The 20,398-nt window shown below is 44.9% G+C and overlaps 1 protein-coding gene across 2 annotated transcripts in view; it reads left to right on the forward strand.

Moving 5' to 3' along the window:
* The window catches only part of TYRO3 (TYRO3 protein tyrosine kinase), a 41,631-nt gene extending 23,088 nt beyond the window's left edge, over window positions 1-18,543 (forward strand). For both annotated transcript variants that reach the window (XM_015630649.3, XM_015630650.3), the window contains 10 exons: window positions 3,343-3,472; window positions 4,309-4,409; window positions 5,365-5,460; window positions 7,177-7,257; window positions 8,906-8,998; window positions 9,713-9,834; window positions 10,127-10,236; window positions 11,694-11,853; window positions 13,138-13,274; window positions 16,081-18,543. In XM_015630649.3, coding sequence (XP_015486135.1) covers window positions 3,343-3,472; window positions 4,309-4,409; window positions 5,365-5,460; window positions 7,177-7,257; window positions 8,906-8,998; window positions 9,713-9,834; window positions 10,127-10,236; window positions 11,694-11,853; window positions 13,138-13,274; window positions 16,081-16,456 — 1,406 coding nt within the window. In that variant the 3' untranslated portion in view covers window positions 16,457-18,543. The remainder of the gene's footprint in view (window positions 1-3,342; window positions 3,473-4,308; window positions 4,410-5,364; window positions 5,461-7,176; window positions 7,258-8,905; window positions 8,999-9,712; window positions 9,835-10,126; window positions 10,237-11,693; window positions 11,854-13,137; window positions 13,275-16,080) is intronic.
* Window positions 18,544-20,398: the final 1,855 nt, after the last annotated feature.

Consider the following 20,398-nt stretch of genomic DNA (forward strand, 5'->3'; position numbering starts at 1 on the left):
GACCCACCTGCTGCTGCTGTCTTCCCATTCCACATATCTCTGAGGAATCACACAGACATTGAGCTCTCCTGATCCCTCCTCACTGAGGGGTGGCAGGGGGACTCCAGAGGGGAGCTCCCAAGCAAACAGGACGTGGGGGATATAGACAGAGCAACCAGTAGAGAACTGTATCCTTACTTGTGGTAGTGCATTTAATGCTGGTCTTAGCACACGCATTACTCAGGTCCTTTGGCAGCCCAGTTCCTGTGACAAAGTCGGCACTGAAGGTCAAGTGTGAGCACACAGTCACTGTGGGATCAAAGCCCTCAGATTATTTAAATGAGATTGTAGGGGTGTGAAGGTTCTGAGCTGAACCTACTGAGGTTGGTCAGTGGCTCCATTAATCTTTTCCTCCTACTTTTTTGATTGGGTATTTTCTGTGCCATCCAAATAAAGACAAAAGTATCTGAAAGAGCTAGGAGCTTTCTTTGGAAAATGGCCATCACTGGCAAGAAGCACCAGGGAAAGTTTAGGGTTTGCATTTTACAGGGAGCTGGAATGGGGTAATCCTGAAAGCACTATAAGTTGTTGCTCGATTGTTTTGACTTACAAACCACTTCAAAAAAAAGTAGCATCAGGAGTGGTGCTTGTTTTGGCCAAATGCTGTCTGGAAGCACATATATTTCTTCATGAGCATAACAGGCTGGAAGTAAAAGTTCACTGTGGAAACACTGACATGCCTTAAGCAGCAGAGCTGCAGAAAGACTGCAGTTTTGTTTCAGGCCTGGTAGAAAACATAAGTCGCTTCCTTTCCTAAAATAGCAAACTGGCACTGGTTGCTGCATGTGAGAAATGCCAGGGGTGGTTTCTGACCAGCTCCCAGTGCGGCAATAAGGATGACTAAGCTCGTATAAACTTTAAGTCGAATTTGTCATCACAGCAAAGCTAGTGGGAGCTCCACCCTACTTATGCAAAGATCTTGTGAGCTATTAACAAAGACTGTTTTAATGTTTTCAGAAACTTTTTCAGTAGAAACCTCTTTTTTTTTTTTTTTCATTGCAGAGCAAGGAACAGAGTGGTTTAATAACTTTTTCCCATCTGTAATCTTCATGATTGTAGGCAGGAGAGGACTCTTGGATTATGTTCTTTGCAGACCTTTGAGATACAAACTTTCTGTGAAATAAAAGGGCTCATCTTCAAAGGGCTCCTAAATACTCTTCTAAACTCTTCTATTAATACCGTCTTCTCTCTGCCTTGTGCAGTCTTAAGGCATATGCTGGTTGAAAAAGTGGGTACAGGGGATGGGAGAGAGACAGAGTTGAGAGAGGAGAGGCAACTTGTGGGCTGCAGCCTCCTCTCAAGCTCATTGACACGAGTGGGAAGCAACAATGTGTGGGGCAGAGGAGGAGAAGCTGTGGATTTCAACATTCATTTCTATTTCTAACACATTTGCTATAAACTGTGGGATGGGCTCCTGATTCCCAGCAGTTTAGAAACAGGGAGTATAACTTAGTTGAGTTTTTTCATCCTCATCCATACTTCTTTTGGAGGGGCTCACCAGAAGCTGACCTAAATCCCTGCTCTCTCACCAGGGCAGTCAACAGAGACTAGAAAAATAAGCCGAGAGAGGTCTGTCTCACCTGAGGGAGAGGGAAACCTTTTTGTTACCTATCAGAGAAGATCTTTTACATCAGTGTTGACCCTGAGAGATAGGCAGAAACAGCCCAAGTGATTGGCTTGGGAATTGTGGAGAGGGTTGAAGTTATCTCTATTGAATTTGAGAAATACAGCTTCTGTTTCTGAGCTCTCCCTCCTCATAAACAGCCTTGAAGGCTGGGCTGAAAATTGCAGCAAGAGGGAGTATCATAAGCCCCGGAGCCTGTAAAGCCTTCTGGGTGGTAAAAGAATATGTGAGTCACTGAAGAAGATAAGATGCTGGAAAATAAGTAACAAGGATCTGATGATTTGATTCAAGTGGAGAAGTACTAGTCTCCTTTTCCCTTTGTCCACAATTCTGTGTCCTTAAGCTCTACCTGTTTCTTAGACTAATATCACTTCCTTAAAATCCTGGGTGATAAGGCTCCTCAATGTATCTGTTAATCAAGCCTCAGAAGCCTCTTGCTTGCCAAGGCTCTGCTAGTAAGGGTTGTTTGACTCCTTTTCCATATGCATCTATGCAGAGATCCATCCAAATTCCAGCCCATGAGCCTAACATCTCTTTTAAGATCAAGTTTATTTATGTTCTCTTGGCTTGTAAAAGGATTACTTTCATCATTCATGATAATTCTTACTTACCTTCTGGTAAAGGACAGTGAGCTGCTGAGGGTGAGCAAGTGAGCAGGAAGATGAAGGAGGTGCTCAGGGGCCTGGTACCTTTTCATGTTTGCTCTTAAACAATTTGGAGATATGAGGGCTATCCTATATTTTAATAGACCCATTCAAATTCACATTTAATCTTTAGTAATTGTATTTGGAGAACAAATCTCTCAGGGAGTTGGTTTAATTTATCATTTTTTTTGCCAGGCATATATAATATCCTTTTTATTCAGAACTGTATTGCTTATCTTCCTTGCCTGGCAGCTTGCTCAGATTGGCAGCATCTCCATTTCTTCTGTAGACATTTTGTAGTCAAAAGTGTATGTATTCTGGGAGCAAATATTATTTCAGTCTTGGAGCCTGTAGGCTGACTAACTTGTTTCTTGACTCACAGGGGACTTTTTAAAATTCACCTTTTCTTTAGGGAAGAGACACTAAGAAGCTGCAACCAACCAACCAACATTGTGAAGTTACAGCTAATACCAAGTCCCTCAGGGTGCTTCCCTTTGTGGGAAGGGTTAGAGGAAAAATGTAAATATTTTTAGCCAGATTGCCGTAAGGCAATTATCCTTCTCTGTTGTCTTTCAAAATGTTGCCTGGCTGACATTCAGGCAGTGCAGTGGAAACTGGTCAAGATTCTGATGTCTGCCTCAAAAAGGACAGGGTGAAACCCACACATGGAATGCTCACATGAAGCAACATTTTTGTCCTGAGGCTCCAGTTTGAAGTGCCCCATATCATGAGCTCATGTAAAATAGTATAATAAATAAATAGTATAATCTGCTGCAGCACCCATTACTTTCTCTAGGCTCAAAACCAATAGTTTCTGACAACTAGATGTTTCTGCTCTGCCTTTGCTGTGAGAAAGAGCTAATTTTCCTGATGATTGGCTGAGTACCTGTTTATACCAATGTCCTGGGATTCCTGTATACAAAGATCCACCAGATCCAGCAGCATGGCTTTCCCATTTAAAAGCAAAAGGAGAAATTGGTCTGTTTACTACTGACAGTCTTCTGTTTCTTAACTGGTGTTTTCTCCATCATCTAGGTGGCCAGAGACAACCTCCTTATGGGACATCCTGGGTTCCTGTGGCATTGGGCATTCTCACAGCTCTGGTCACAGCTGTTGCCCTGGCTCTTATTCTCCTTCGGAAAAGAAGAAAGGAAACTCGGTTTGGGTAAGGGAGTTTCTTCTTGTGCTGCTTAGAGAGATCTCTGCTTTCTCTTCTATTGTGGTTTCTGACTCAATTATTTTTCAAAAAAGCATTGTGGATGGAGTACTTTTGGCAGTTTCTTTGGGTAACTGTATTGGTTGTTTTTTTTCTTGGAATTTTTTTGGGGGGTTGTTGTTACTGGGTTTTTTTTCCATAGTTTTGGGGTGCCTGCCTTTTCTTCACAATGACAACACCAAAAGTACAGTAGGAAAAAAAAATTATGTTAATAGCTAGGCCTTATTAGACTACAGAAATACAAACTCTCTCAAGGTAATTTTTAGTACTGCTGCTTAAGAGATTCAAAGAGATCCACAGATGAAATATCTGTATTCTTATGGGCTGAGCCCTTTATCCCATGCAGGTTTTCAGTCTATCAGCTGGTTGGAGCTTCCTGACTGCCCAGAACCCTCTGGATCCCCAGTAAAGTTTCCTTTCCATCACCTCTGACACTTGGCTGGGGTTTGCTCCCTACTGCAAACAAGGTTCCCATTCTTTGCAGCCTCCCAGACCTCTCTGCCACAGCAGCATCTCTGTTCCTATGAATCCTGCAACCTGCCCCAACCTGCAGCTTCTCCCAGGCACTTGGGAGGAGTGATTCCCCTGTTTTGGAAGGCTGTAGGTGCATCAGCAAAGCAGCATAAACCCATTGTTCCTCCTCTCCAGATACACCCACTTTAACAAAACAGTCTGCAGTATTTATAAGGCAAGGGTCGGGGAAATCATCCATACTGTTCAACACACCCTTTTAGAAGTGAATGGCCCATGTAATCATGGTCCTGTGTGTCTTTTCTGCCTTCTAGCCATGCCTTTGGCAGTGTGGTTGGCAGAGGGGATCCAGCAGTCCATTTCAGAGCTGCCAGGTCTTTCAACAGGGAGGGCCCAGAGCTCATTGAAGCAACATGTAAGTAAAATGACCTGAGTGATTCTGCTTGGGGGAGGCTGTGTTCATGCATTTACAATGCTCTCTCTGTTTTCTCTGAAACTGATGTTTCTTGATCAAAAACATGGGATTAGTTTACAATGAGTCTTAGACACTGTGAATTGCAGAGGTGAAAGGCCGGAATGGCTGTTGCCATACCAATTACACAGCCCTTGCTAATTACAGCTACAGTCATTATGTTTATTAATGCAAGACATAAATTCACCACTCCCCTGCCCCAGTTTCACTCTACAAGGACTCCTTTGACTGGAATATAATGCAGTGGTGAGATAAATATGGCTGAAAAATATTAGCAGGACTTTTTAAACTCAGTATGCTGAGCTGTGCTATGAGCATGAAGCAATTAATCAGTCTTGGAAAGCCAGGGAATTAGTAACTTATCAAACAGGAGACTGAGTCCCAGGAATTGCCAGATGATCCATTAAGGTGATCCATTTCTGTCTCCTGGTTCAGGAAGGACATGGCTCTCTGTGGCAGCCCTGCAAAGCTGGGTTAGGATGATGCTCCAGACTGTCATTAAAATGGTGCAGCTCCATCAGCTTAAATTAAGCTGCATGAACCAGTCTTATCTGTGGCCCTTTGGATTGGATTTTGTCTTCTCAGCATTCTTTACATTATTTCTGTATTCCACTCCTGTTCTTGGAGTGTTTAAGGGTGGTACTATCACGCCCTCTCCCTTTAAGTACTGTAAGTACATTTTCTGATGGTTGAAAGTTACTGGCTGCTTGTCTGTGGTGAGGCTAGAGGACATGGAAGGGAATTCTGCCTTTTTCAGGTTTTCCTGCTTACAGTGTGGGAATCAGATTAGACATGGAGACTAGAACAGGTGACTCTTATGCTGTGACAGAATATTTAAATATCCCTTATTTGATGCTTCATATGTTTTGTTGGTTTTGTTGTTTTGTTTTTTTTCCAGTGGAGAGTGTAGGGATCAGTGATGAGTTGAAGACAAAACTAAAAGATGTCTTAATCCAGGAACAGCAGTTCACCCTGGGAAGAATGTTGGGCAAGGGTAAGAACCAAAACTGAACAAGGCTTTACATTGAAAATCCCACTTGTGTTATTTTAACTATTGAGTAGGGAGAAGCAATTACAAGCAGCCTGTTTTCTCTCCAGCTTGTGGATGGAAATTTAAATGGAACTATCCCCTCCGCTGGGATAAAACATTTCAGAGGTTTAGCATAACTAAGAGGATATTGGCTAAGCCATTCCTATAATATGTCTCTACACAATCATGAGCTGCAGTCTGTGCTCAGCTTTCCAAAGTAGTGTTAATTCACTGGTGTGTGAATTTCTTGCAGAGATTTAAACAGAGGAATATGCAATCAATCTTCACCCATTCCTTTTTCTTCCTAAGACTAGTTTTATTGCAGGTTTTTTTGACCCTTTCCCACAGGGAGCATTCTTCCACTCCATCCCGCCTAGAACAAATGCATTTCTTTCAGAGCAGGAAGATGACCTTCCTGCAAGAAGTGGTCTCAAAGGGCTTAACAATGCTAATAATTAAACAGCTGTGTCATCTGTTTGTGAGTGTTAGCTCGTGGCCAGGTTCTGGGATCCTACTTCAACCCTTTTGGGCTGCTCCCACGACAGGTGAACTGAAATTGGCTGCAGAGGGGCCCCAGGGCATGGCCTTGGTGTGGGGATGCCAGCTGGCAGGATCTGGTCTGTGTTGTCAGCCCCACTGCCACACCCCCAGGTTACAGGTTATGAGATGACATAACTGCATTATCTTGGGCTCTGCTGATCTACAGCTGAGCAACAGCTCCATACTATGGAAGCAGCACAGAATACCTTTGTTCCTTTCCATTTTCCTGATTTGTGGTCAGATCTGCTGCTCATGGTTTTGTGAAGTAAGCATGTGCCATAGAGTAGTGAAGAGCAGTGGTGAAAAGCTAGTGGGAAGATAATGCTTCTGGGGTAGGTGTCCTGAGTGCCATATTTTGCTTCCTTCTTTTCAGCATCAGAGTTCCTCATACTAATGCATTTTGGGTGGGACAAGCAGTTACCAAATTAGGGAGAGCAGGTCTAGAGCCAGATCTAATGCAAAGAGGCTGTTAGGCTGTGGTATAAAGCCTCTTTAGGCTAAATATTTTGAAGAGGTTTTGGCCTGTTGCATTTCCTCTTAACTCTCTTAGAGAGCACGCCATGGCAAACACAGCCTTCTGTGAATCAACATATCACTCCCACACATGTAGATACTCTGTTTTCTCTGGTCAGCTGTGATTCACAGAAGTTATTCTCTGAGTTTTGAGAGAGAAGGCTGACTGTGTCTCCAATGGTTGAGTCCTGGCACTATCAGCTCTGATGGCTGTCAATAGTAAGAGCTTCCTCAGCCAACCCATCCACTTGCTGCTCCAGCAAAGAGCCTCTTCTCTGAACAGAACCTCACTCAGTCTCATCCCTCATGATATGGCTTCCCCAGAAATGTTTGCCCAGCTTAAACTCTGTCTCTGCATCACCTGTCTGGTCAGGGATTGCTTTTTTCCCTTTTTGTTTTCATTCACTTTCTGGACTGCCAGCACAGTGAGCTCTGTCTACTGGTAGTGATATCTCTTCTAGACACACATGTGCTGAAAGCTGCTGTCTGGAGCTGCAGAATGCAAAATGAAACATTTCTTATGGGTACTCAGCTTCTTTGCCAGTGACCCCTGAAGTGAACCTGCTGTGAATCATACTTTCTTCACAGGAAGTTGTTCCCTCACTGCCTACTCTGATAATTTTACAGGGGAGTTTGGGTCAGTTCGAGAGGCACTATTGAAGCTAGATGATGGCTCTTTCCAGAAAGTGGCAGTGAAGATGCTGAAAGGTATGTGGGAGCAGGGCTACCTGAATTACTTTAAGAAAGAGAGCTTGGAAAGATTAAATGTTGTCTGTCCTATTCTCAGCAAATATCCCCTGGTGCTCTTTATTTCTCTCTGAGCTTCCCACTCAGCCACTCTATACGTGTTGTCTCCCACCCCTTTCATGTCAGTCTTTTTGTAGTGTAAGCTCCTTCAGGAAAGGACCTATACCACCTAGTTGCTTCTACAGCACATAGCACGTGGTGAATGCAGCCAAAACCACTACATTATGTAGCACAAACAGCTCAGACAGGTCTGCTCTTCTCTAATAATTCAGCAACGAAAGAACAGTATTCCTGCAAGCACATAGCCTGGAATAAGCAGAAGAGTGTTTGGGCTGAATGCAGTGACAAGCTAACTCATCTCAGTCAGCACATTTGACTGAGCAGTCCAGCTCCCTTCTGATTTGTCATTTGGTGAGTGTACATAACAAAGGCAACTAACAGGCAGAAGTCTGTAACAAGAAAAGCAATTAAAGATAGGTATAAATCAAATACATGCATGTATGTGTGTTTATATATGTTACCCTATGCTATTTGATCCCTTTTGCCTGCAAGGCAAAAATTAACTGTGACTGAGAGCAGTCACACTCACTCATCTCTGGAGCTCAGTTTGCTGTCACAGTATAATAGCTGGCACTAAATACACTTAGTACCATTCTAGTGTAAGTTCTATCATTTTATCCAGTTTCAACAATAATTCTAATCAGTTTGCAAGCTTTTATGTAGTCAGAATATCTCCCTTCAGGCATCTAGCTTAGGAACAATCTGTCAGCCTCCAGAGGCACCTTCCTTTCTTCATTGACTGTAAGAAGGGAATCTCCTTTGTCTTCTGAATCATATTGAAATTACTTGCCTAAAGCAGATAATGTGAAAACTCCTCTACAGGTCTGAGTCTGATCTTGCAGCAGGACTGGAGGACTCTTGCTAAATTCAGCAGCAGCAGTGGTGGAAGGAGTCAACTGGGATACTTCTTGATTATATTGATGTATTTCTATAAATCTGGAGTCACAGCAATGAGGAATAATTTACTCCAAAATTTTGCTGATGTATGTCACTGCTGAATTTGGTCCAAGCTGTCCAGTAGTGTGGTTATTTAAGAAGTCTTAGCTCTAGCACTTTATAAAACTCAGTCATGCTAAGAGACATAAAAGCATTGATCTTTCATGCCATCCTTGTCAGAGATGAATTGAGCCCTGCTGTGCCAGTCAGGGGCTCCAAGCCATCTCCTCAGTTTCAACATTTTCTTTCATTTTTGGGATGTCTCCTCTCCCTGACATTTGTAGTTTAGGTTCTTTTACCTAGTTAATTCTTACATCTTTAACCCCCACACAGTTTGCAGAACTTCCAAGCAAAGTTCTTACTGAGAAAAGAGCTGGTAACCAGCAGTTCTTTACTCTGCCAAGAACCAATTTACGAGATGTCCCTGCTAAGTGCTTATTGCTGCCCATCCCAGGAGAGGTGTCAGGCTCTGCTTTGTTGTAAAATGGCTCATCTAGCTATAGGTCTGAGAAGACATGCTGAGCCACAAAGAGCAAGCTTTTGACAATTATTATTTGTAAAGTCCCTTGGAGCCAGCTACAAAGAAAGCAAACTTACAAGTCACTTTTTCCAGCGGACATCTTCACCTCAACTGACATTGAGGAGTTCCTGCGAGAGGCTGCCTGCATGAAGGAGTTTGACCACCCCCACGTCACCAAACTGATCGGTAAGACAGCGCTGCTGCTCGTGCCACAGAGCACCTGCTGTTCCTGCATGAGCCCACACAGCCTGCCTCTCCCCAGCAGTGCTGGTGCAGCCTCCTCTGTGCTGCCTGGAGTCCTGCATAGGTCAGCACTGCTCCTCCCCAGGCCCCAGGGAGCTGGAGTGTAATGCTCCCCACACCTGCTCTCACACAGCAGGAACAACCATCTCCCATTTAAGATGTTTCTTTGGTTCTTGCAAATGCATCAGGGAGACTTTGGCTGGCTGAGGCGTGTCCAAACTGCTGTGAAATATGAACAGGTGGGCAGGTAGACTGCAGATAGGAGGAACATTGTGCCTTTCCAAAATACTGAGTAAGAAACGAGACATTCGTGGGTGGACACTTTGGAGTGCAGGTATTTTCCAGAATGTGGAGATTGCTCTGCAGAGCTTGGGGTTGGGGCTGTCTGGTCTGGAGTAATCCTAGAAACATTTTTAGTTGGTCCTGCAAGAACAGCTGAGAGGCACTAGGCTCTTAGTACAGCCTCTGAAGTCAGCAGGGTTAGAGGCACCGTAACACCGCCTGCCATAAAGACACAGAAGCTTGGAGCATGGAATCTACCCACCAAAACTGCACATTTTCCTCCAGATCTGTGAGAGGAAGGCGCAGCAGCCTGTAAGATTCCTCCTGGGAATATTCTGCTTGCTAACACCCCTTTGCTGTGTGTGTCCTCATCAGGAGTCAGTCTACGAAGCCGTCCCAAGGGCCGTCTCCCAATTCCCATGGTGATCCTGCCCTTCATGAAGCATGGAGACCTCCATGCTTTCCTGCTGATGTCACGGATTGGGGAAAACCCATTTGTAAGTCTGTCTTACTGTGAAATTCCTTCTGGGAGGGTAGGGATTTTCAGAGAACGTATTTGGAGCAGCTCAGGACACTGGCAGGTGGTTGGATTTTAGTACCAGAGGAGATTGTGAGATGTGATCTTAAAGTATTTAATTCCATGCATGTTGAGGACCAGCTCCTCCATTTCATCCCATCCCCTCCCTGTATTCCCCATCCCTGCTCTGTAAAGTGGCAGCAAACCTTGCAGTTCTGTCATATGTGCTTGAAAGCCTCCGGGAGCAGAACCTAAACTGTTATTTCTTACAGAACTTGCCTGTTCAGACACTCCTCAAGTTCATGATTGACATTGCCAGTGGGATGGAGTACTTGAGCTCAAAAAATTTCATACACAGGGACCTTGCAGCTCGGAACTGCATGTAAGTGATTCATGAGTTTCTAGAGAAAAGAAAGACCAGAGTGGGTGAGGGAGGGAGGGATGAAAAACCTACTGCATGACAGAACTGTGAGGGGTCCTGTCTAAGAATGCTGATCTTTGAATTTGAGTGACAATAGACATAGGGGAGTCATGGCCATTGTGGTAGAGTCTGTGGTGGTGCTGCTGGGAGCAGGGAGCAACTCCTAAAGTCCCACTGCTCTTTGAAACAGACACTTTTTGTAAGGAACTTTCCCATCATTGGTCGGCACATAGGGTTTCATAGAGTTGATTACAATATGTGTTTGTAATTAGCCACTCCAGTGGCTGTGTGTCAGCATAGGCTATTCATTCCACCATATAAAGTAACCAACAAGAGGGAATGGGTTTGGCTGGGTTAGGAGGAAAGAACTTCCATTGTACCATGAAGTCTGTATTTCTGGTATCTATCCTGAGGACTTGATTATCACAATATAAGAACTGTAGTTTCCTTGAAAGCTTGTGGAGGATGCCTCTAAAAATAGTTGCATGATGAACACATTATATGATCCCACTTCACTGTTCTTGACACCAAGCTACCTTGACTGCTTTGGAGGAAAGAAAAGTCCTTTTTTTATCCTTTCCACTCTGCTTCTTCCATGAGAATGGAATAAGGAACAGCTCATTGTGGCAACAGAATTCCGCAGCTGAACAAAACCACAACAACCAATAAAATCCCCAATGAGACACAGATTTCCAAAGGCATTTCAATGTCCAGATGTATAGGCAAAGAGCCTGATAGTTATGATGAAAAATGATGGGTTAGCCTGCCTTGACATTTATGAGAAACCCATACTGATTTTCTATTTTCGTAGACATCCTCCAGAGGAAGCTGAATGCCTATTTCAGCACATCTTCTGGGGAAAGCAGTGAGTTCTTTCTGAGGCCCGGGAGCATGAAGTGTTTGTAGGCTTTACTTGGATTATCTGCCAACATGTATAGGTTTAAGTGGGTGACAGAACAATTCAGACCATTAAGCAGGCATGGACAGGAGATGTTGCCGATCTAGCAGTTCAAGCAGTTTTAACAGGCAGTCTAGGCAATCATCCTATGATTTTTTTGATTACCAATATGGGGTGCAAGCCTTGGTGATAGCAGTGAGCATTGCAGATGTCCTCTGATAATCTGGAAACAGCAGAAAGTATCTGAGTTTGCTTTGTGTAGGGGACTTGATCATCTGAACCTAGCCACTTCCTTACTTTCTTAGTCATAATTAATTCCCTGTTAGTCTGAAGGAACTAGTTTGGACCACTAAGCTATTTCACATTGGTCACCAAGTGGATGAAATTGTTCTCCTTTTGTTTAATACTTAGTGAGCCATGTACTTGAGCTCTCTGAATTTTGTGTTTTGTTTTGTTTTGTTTTTGCCTGAGGTAGACAATAAATGCTTTCCTTTCCTCAACTGTGAAAACTTTCCCATAGGTTGGATGAGAACATGAACGTGAGTGTTGCAGACTTTGGACTTTCTAAGAAAATCTACAGTGGAGACTACTACCGCCAGGGTTGTGCCTCCAAGCTGCCAGTGAAGTGGCTTGCTCTGGAAAGTCTGGCAGATAACCTGTACACAACACACAGCGATGTGGTGAGGTTTGCTCTGGTGCATTGGGGACCATTTGTATCCTGCTGAAGTGGAGGAATCCCACTGAGGGTGGGTGGGAGGAGGCCCTGATGACAGGAAAGGGAGTTTACCTTGTGTTTGAGGGATGGTGCTACCTCTGCCTTGGGTGCTGTCAGAACTCAAGGCTAAAAATATATGAGAGTGGTTAATGGCAGAAGACATCAACCCTTTTCTTCTTGTTGTTCTTTCATCCTTTATTTTCCTGTGTTTATCCCCATCCCTCTTCTTCATCTTTCTGTTCCTCCTCTTCCTTTTCTTCTCTTTATGCAGTTTCTTCTCTCTTGCTCTTTTTCCTTTCTCTTCTGCCTGACAGTTTGAAGGTGATATTTGAAATGCCTGTAATCCACACACTTACATGCAAGTGCAGCAAACATACTCTGCTGTGGAAGGCATTGCTGGAACTCCATAGATCTGAATACATCAGTGCTTAGACACTTCCCTTAACTTTGCCCCTGGGGAGCAGCACATCAATCTGAAATTGTTACTTATTTTCCTTTTGAGATTTTTTTCTTTGTCTGACACCACCTTCCATCTTCCTTGCTGCCTTTTGATCTATTTTCACACTAGTTTTGTCCTTCAGTCCTGTGGACTTGCCTTTCCAGTTATCCCTGTCACAATGTCCTTGAAGAGATAACCAAGAGTGCCTTGTAATGTGGATGCTGTGTTGCCCAGCCATTGCTGCATCCACTGTAGACAGGGTTTAGTGATTGGTGATCACTAAACTGCCTACAACAGACATGGCACAGGGGGTTGCTTATGAAAATAATAATTTTTTTCACCTCACAAACCTTGCAGTTTAGTTGAAAAGTACAACTGTGCAGTGTAGAGCAGAAATTAATGTGAGCCATAATGGTTTGTTCCTTGCCCTGCTTATTGGCTAAACTCTGCTTTCATTTGTGCCTGCACATTAATAGAAACACAGAATCTGATTAGATTAATTAAGAAACTGATTTGTGAGCCCCAAACCAAAATCTTCTTCTAGCTGGGAACCAAAAAAGTGAACCAAAACTTCCCCTGCTCCACTGCAGGGTATGGGGCTGGGCAGGGCCTTCAGCTGTCTCCTCTCAGATGATGTGTCAGCATCAGCAGCATCTGGTGGGTCATTTCTGTTTTCTAGCTAGAGTTTGGATAGTCCTTGCATCACTGCTGCTCAGATGACATTACCCAGCACAGTCTGAGCATTCTGAAACCAAGCCCAGCGAGCAGGGAACGGTCTGTTCACTTGTTCTGTGTGCTGTTCTCTTTCAGTGGGCGTTTGGGGTGACCATGTGGGAGATTGTGACCCGAGGGCAAACCCCTTATGCTGGCATTGAGAATGCAGAAATCTACAACTACCTCATCAGTGGGAACAGGCTGAAGCAGCCCCCAGAGTGCCTGGAAGATGTGTGAGTATTTCCTTACCCTGCTGACATGATTTTTTTGAGAAATTTGGCTCTCTGGAAAGGAAAGAGAGGCAGCTGGCTGGGACGCTGATCTGAATCTCTCCACTTTCCAGTACACAGAGCCATTCACTAGAAAGTCCCTGGGTTAGCTACTAGATACTCTTTGCTGGCAGAGCTCCCAGGAACCTGTGGTAACTACACAAGCAGCTAACTTGGCTCAATGGTTTCAACAGTGTCAACATTAGCAGTTCTTGGCTTTGTGGAAACTGTAATTGTGTTTCCAGAATCACTGAACCCTGCCTCCTCAGGCCAGCATCTGAGCGAAGGGATGAGTTCCATGGCACACCCTGAAGGCTGAATAGAGAGGCAGTCTAGTCAGACTACAAGGAAACTGGATTGCAGAGGCAGTGGCCTGCATGCGTCTTTCAAAACTTGGCCCAGTTTTCAAAATTTGATCTGCTACTCTCAGAAATAGCAGGCTGAAAGAGAAGAGGGCAGATGGGACAAACTTAGGTTGTGTAGATCAGTGTCTCACCTTAAATTACATCTAGGAACAAATCCAGGACAATCTTGAAGGTTCTGGTTGTAGACATTTTCAGACTTTCAGGAAGGACCTAGACAGCCCACAAGGCAGCAGGCAGCCACATGCTGCAGCCTTAATCCTGCTGCCAAGGGATCACTCTTGGCCAGCAGATCACAGGAAATGTTTGCTCAGGAACCCTTCTTCCACGGGTGGTGGTTGGAGATTCCTGGTTTCCTCACATGGGGCTGGGAACCCCCAGGGAGTGTGACCATAACTTACCCCAGGGTAAAAGCTTGCCTTGCCTGGACAAGGTGAAATCATTTCACTGAGGGCTCAAGCAAGGCTCTGTTTTCTGTGTGTTGTGCCCAAAGCAAGATATAACTATGAGCACTGATTTTAGTGGTCTAAGACTTCTTTCCTCCCTCTTTCCTCCTGTTCTGATGGTGGATTAATTTATGTAGTTGCTTTCTCCTTTTCCTTTTTTCTACATAGGGAATAATCTGTACTCATGTTACTAAAGCTGAACACTTTTATCTTCTCAGCAGGTCATTTTAACTGAGTATAAATGAAAACATAGTTACATCACTGCTTAAATTAACTACACATCTGCATCTTGACTGCTCTGAGTAGCTTTGATTCCAAGTTGTGGAGCTTTTGGCTGTAGGATTTTAGGGATGTAGAAAGTAGAGAAGAGTCTCAGAATCCTACTAGATAAGCACTAGAGGAAAATCCATCAAAAACTACTGAAAAGGTACAACCATTGTTTTGTGAGGTTCTTGAGCTACAGATTATTGAGACTTGAGAGAATAGACCAGAAAGATCTCGCTACATGCTCACCCTCAGCTTACATGCTTTCCTCAAGTGTTGCTACTGGACTCTGTCAGGCATAGGGTACAAATTTTGGGCTGATTCAGTACAGCCAGTATTTTTCTACCTTTCCTTCAAATGGATTATGCTGATTGACAGCAAAGGAAAAAGAAAGTATTTAATGTGGTTGCACAGAATTGGAAGTTTCTGTTTTATCTGCAGCATTTATAATTATTTCTACTATTTGTGCCGGATGTAAATCAGGATTAAGACAACTGAACCATAGAAGCTTTCTGTAAAAGTAGTGTGAGATCAAAAGCAGTAAACCTGATCGCAAGGAATACAAAAAGTAAAATCAAACCCAGTTAAGGCCACATCAGATTTTTTTTCTTCCATGTACAAGTTCAACTGAGATTCATTTGTATGCAGTGTTTTTCAGTGCCAGCACTGTGCTTTGTTCCTGTTCCCTGCAAAACTGGCAACAATACCACCATAGGAATGCAGCTGCCGTTCTTGCGGGTGATGCACGAGGAGGAGCAGGACAATGGCTCTGGCTGTGCTCCAGCACCCCGGCTGGAGGCCTGGCCGGCGGGAGGGCAGCCAGCAGACACCGAGCTGCCAACGCTGCCCCAGGGCAGGAGAGCTCCTCTTCCCTGGCCCGAGCATGGGCCAGCAGAGCCACTGACTGTCTCCTCCCTGGGGCAGCCAGAGCTGAGGTAGCTGGCGTTTGACCATGGGAGGAACGCTGCAGGATGGGACCGGGGCCGGGTAATGGCCCTGAACATGTCTTCTGCAGCAGGGTGGTACCTTTGTAGTTGAAAGGCCATTTCAGCATCCCTCTTTCAGCACTGAAGCTGTTGTCCATTCATTAACAGCCCCCTGAACAAACCCAGTGTGCCTTTTTCCAGGCCTGTTGACAACCTGTCAGCAGCAACAGCAGCACACTTCCTTTAATCTGGGAGCACTGAGTTAACATGGCGTGAAAGAAAGAATGCTCTGGAAAAAACATGCACCTCCCACAGTTTGATCTTTGTTTTCTTCCTGTGATTTATCTGCTCTTGAACCAGAATTCGGAGGGATGGCTTCAGCTGTGACAGAGGTTGTGAGGGTGGTTTTTGTGGATAAATTCAAAAGCTATTAGCTGGTGATGTCATACTCACAGTCCTATTCTAGCTCCCTAGAGACAGTGGAACAAGGGCTTTACCAAGAAATTCAATATACTTTGACAAGGCTTTTGGGTTTTTGATACCATCTAACTAACTTCTTTGACCAAAGGGGGAATGCCCTTGAAAATGGGAAGAAACAAGAAATTAGACCCATAATGGCCATCCATGCTGTGTCACCTGTGCAAGGCCAAAGCTGACAGGTTCTGTGGGAAGTGTCAGTGTTTTTTAAAGTTCACTGCTCAGAGCCCCTGTTCAGAGGTGCAGGGCATGGCTGCTCCCCTTCTCAGTGTTCTCGTCTCGCTCTGTTTTGCAGCTATGATCTCATGTGCAGATGTTGGCATCCTGAGCCCAAGCTACGCCCCAGCTTTGGAGTGCTCCGCTCCCAGCTGGAAATGATTCGCGGGAGGATGTCCACGCTCTCTTCCAGTCAAGATCCTCTCTATGTCAACATTGGGAAGGACAAAGAGGCGTCTGCAAGTGACCCTGTCCTGCACGCCTCCTTTGGAAATATGGATGCTGAAGAGACTGTTGCTGGGGCAGCTGCTGCTGTCACAAGTGACTACCGCTACATCATGAGCCCCTTGTGCCTTGGAGATGATGCTGAGGGTGAAAGGCATCCAGATGGACAAGAAGGGGAGGACAAAAGCCTTCTGTATGAGCTAGAGACAGAAGAAGAGAAAAGATGCTAGCCTGTACATAGCAGTGACACTCTGCTTCCCTGAGGCTGGATATGTGCAGCATGGTGCTGTGTCTCCTGGGGCTCTGATGCCAGATCTGGAATGGCTTTGAACAGCACTGTCCAGGGCTCTTGGGCAGCTTTTGTAGCTTTCACCACCTGTGTGGGCTGCAGTGGCAAATAGCTTGGAAGAACTGCAACCCCAACGACCCCTTATATCTTGTGGGGGGGAGACAGTAGGGTTACAGGTTGACCACATCCTGCTGAAAAGAGTTCAGAGCTAAGGTGGCAGTCAGAGTCTGTGCTCTGCTTCTTCTCATTGAATGCTGGAGCAGAGCTGAATACACCTTCTGTTCAGTCAGTGCTTGCTCTTGTGTAGATGTTGTCTTCAATCCTGGCTGCGTGACTTTGGGACTGGTACCTCTGAAAACACTAGTGGGTATTTATATTATCATTCAGGACAAGAGGGCAAAATTCCCCTCGTGTTCACTCAGCAGTACTGCCTAGACTCGTTGCCTACCTCAGTGGTTCTCAAACTGATCAGTGGATCTGCTCCTTCTCAGCACTGAATTTGAACATCTGGTTCATTTCATGCAGTGACATTGGCTGCTTCCTCAGTCCAGGGCTCATTTAAGAGTTTCAGACCTTTTGGTGAGCAAGGAAATTAGAAAAAAAAAATGAAAATCCAGCATTCCTCTTCTCCCCATGTACCTTTTTTAATGTCTTTCTTTTTCTTCTGTTCGATGCCAATTCAGGCCTGACTAGACTTGCAGCTGACATTAAAATGCAAAGGGAGGGAGAGCAGCTGGCTTGTGTGAGGGCAGAATCCAACTTCAAAGGAATGGAAAGGAAGCAGTGTAGAGAGGACTTAACAGCAGTATGGGGAAACAGTGCTAATTAATGCTAAGTGCTGCCCTGCAGGAGAGGAAGAAGACTGAGATACAGAATGACAGACTTGCTCAGTTTCAGCAGGAGCAGGATACAGCACTTGCTTCCAAGTTGGATTCTTTCAGTCATTCTCTTTATTAGTCCTATATCTTCTTCAAATGACCAAGAACTGCAGCTGCTATAGTGACATGTGAAATCAGTTTCAGGAGGTTGTGTGTCTTGGGGGGAGGGATCAACTGGAAGATCTCTTTCTGAAGAGAGAGGCCTCATGATGAAAAACTCGAGAACCACTGGCCTTCCTATTTAGGAGGTTTTCTGGCATGCTGTAAAAGCCACATAAAATGTGGAGTAGTATCACTGCAGCCTTCCAGACAGGGCAAAATTAAGGGTTTTGCTCTTTGGGTTTTGTTTTGTTTTCCAATCAGCATGTCTGACTCACTGTAACTGCAAGTGCTTGTGTGGTTTTTTAATAATTTAATATTTTACTGTAAATCAGCATTTGTTTTGTGCAGTGGTTCCCAGCAAGGAAGTGCAGTTACATCTTACTCTACTTATCCTAAATATTTGCTAGATCTTAATTTCTTTTATTTTAACTGCGCTGAAAACTTGGCAGTATTACTTAGGATTCCACATCGCACTTCTTCAAACTAATACCACAAATGTCAGCATTTACTGAGTTGGCAAAGGTGGGACCAAAAAGTCAAATAAGATTGCAGACTTGGTATCAGAACACTCCACCCTTCGATACCCAGTGTTTGCTTATTGTAAGGTCGGGGTCTAAATATAAAATTCAGGTCAAGTTTCAGCCCTTAGTGGGAACTCTTCCTAGGGAAGGGGAATTTCAGCCTGGGACCTGAGCAAGGGTCCTTTCTGTTAAGTTTCCTACTGAACAGAGATGTCCTACAGGTGTCTCCAGAAATTCAGTATGGTTTCTCAGTCACAGATACAAATTCTGCCATCTTTCACCCCAGGTGGTACAGGGTTTTCTCTTCACTTAGCTGGAATGCTGTAAATGCAGGTGAGAAGATAACACCTAACAAAGGGTAACAAGAACCTGTGCAGTGCACTTTTGCAGTGAGGGCAGAAGGCTACACTCCCTGCAGCTGCCTAGGAAGTGCAGATGTACATATAGACTCTAACTCTGGGAAGCATGTCTTTAGTTTTTATGCATTTTTTAATAATAAAACCTGTACTGTGTTTGAGTTCCAGCCTCTTAACTGTGGCAGAACGTGTGGTGATGCTCACTAACTGCATGGGGTCATAGTCAGCCCCAGCTGACAGTCATCTTTCTTCCTTCACCAAGCACAACTGAGCTACTTCTTGGGTCAGAGAATATGTTTGGCCTGTCCAGGTCGCAGTTACTCTGCCTTGCTCCAGCCTCGAGATTGTGAAGGTCAAAATCTGATGGGCAGAGGCTAGTGGTTCCACAGAGAGAGGTTCTGTGGCCAGCACTTCGCAGGAACAGGGGAAAATCCCTTCCTGAGACATGGTGCTTCCTACCCAGGAATGCAAGACCTTTGTGTCAGTTCCTCCCTGAAAATTGTCACGTGCACCCATCCAACTACTGGCAGTGCTCTCAGTGGAAAAGATGTTTGGAGGAGGTAGGTAAAATTCAGCTCCTGACTCAAATGTTCCTAGCACAGCATAAAAGAGCCCCTGGATTTCCAACTTGCAGAGAAGAAAAGGTGTACCTCACGCTTTTATCCTTCACAAGCAAACAGCATGCTGCACGCCCTCTGCCTGCAGCTCACACAGAGAGGAAGAGTTATGGGAAACCACAAGCACTCACCCCCCATCTGCAATGCAGGAAAAACGACTTCCGAAGCATGAAGCAGCTGAATTAGTTGATATTTTGAGGTTCCAGTGCCCAGTGATGTCCCTTAGATCTGGTTCAAATGATGAGTTAATCCTTTTGCATAAAAGCCTGGACAGACCAGGTACAAGAGAGGATGTGTTGTGGGTGGGAGAGGCAACACCAGAAGAAGAACTAGTGAAAAAAAGAGGGAGGAAAAGAGATTTTAAAATGGGGACAGATGGGATGAGCTGTCAAGAGAGAGTCAGAAAGCAGAAACATGAAATTTTATATATGGCATACCAGAACAGAGATGGCATTGCCTCAGCTGGGACCAAGCAGGTGTCTGAGTGGGGGCTGGCTGTGTGTTTTGGTAAAGGATGAGGTGCTCTCTCTGGTCCAGCCCAGGTGCCCTGCAGTGTTTTGCTCTCAAATCACAAAGAGTTTGTACAGAGCTGGTCTGGCCCTGCATCTGCTTGGAGACAGCACTGTGATCCTGACCCCAGGGAAGCTCCAGCCTAACAGCTCTGATTTTGGCACCAGCCTGGCACACTTTTCCTAATTAAACAAAATGTTTCTCCTACAGCCACTCCTTTTTCCACCACCTCAGCACAATAGTGCAGTCCCTCCCATCTTCCCAAGCAGCAGCCCTTTCCCAGTCTACTGGGGCAGTGGGGTGTCCAACATCTGCACGTTTATGCTGAAGCAACTTCTGTCCCATACGGGTAAGCCTGACCACACTCCTTCATCCACATCTCCCTGAGGATGAGACAGGGTCTCCTTCTTTTTAACAGAGGCTCAAGCCACTTGGGGAAGTTGCCAGCTAAGTTGTGAGGCAGCATAACCCTGCAGCACATAGCAAGAGCACAGCAGAAGCTCACAGCACTGCCTGTGTTGTATAGGAGTGGCTAGCGCAGGGGGAGACATGCCCCTGTCACCTCCAGTGCCAGGGCTGGCTGCAGTCACAGCCTCTGACTGGGCTGTGCTGGGCTGTGTTCAGGGCTGACAGCTCAGCAGATGCTTGCAGTGAGTGCGTGGATATACCTTGGAGCTACTGCACAGCTACCCTGGAACCAGCCGCCTTCCTTCTTGACTTGTGTTTGGAGGGAAGTGTTGAAGCCTTGGCTCTGTAAAAACACTTCCTAGAAGTGAAATGCAATTAATTTTGAGTAAAAATCTGAGTTTCGCTGACCAGTGAAGGGAACAATATTTGCACATAAATATTTTCCTGATTTACATCCTGTACGTTGCTGGCAGTATTCATCCTTCCCTGAT

This window comes from Parus major, chromosome 5 (assembly GCF_001522545.3).
Source record: "Parus major isolate Abel chromosome 5, Parus_major1.1, whole genome shotgun sequence".
Lineage (NCBI taxonomy): Eukaryota > Metazoa > Chordata > Aves > Passeriformes > Paridae > Parus > Parus major.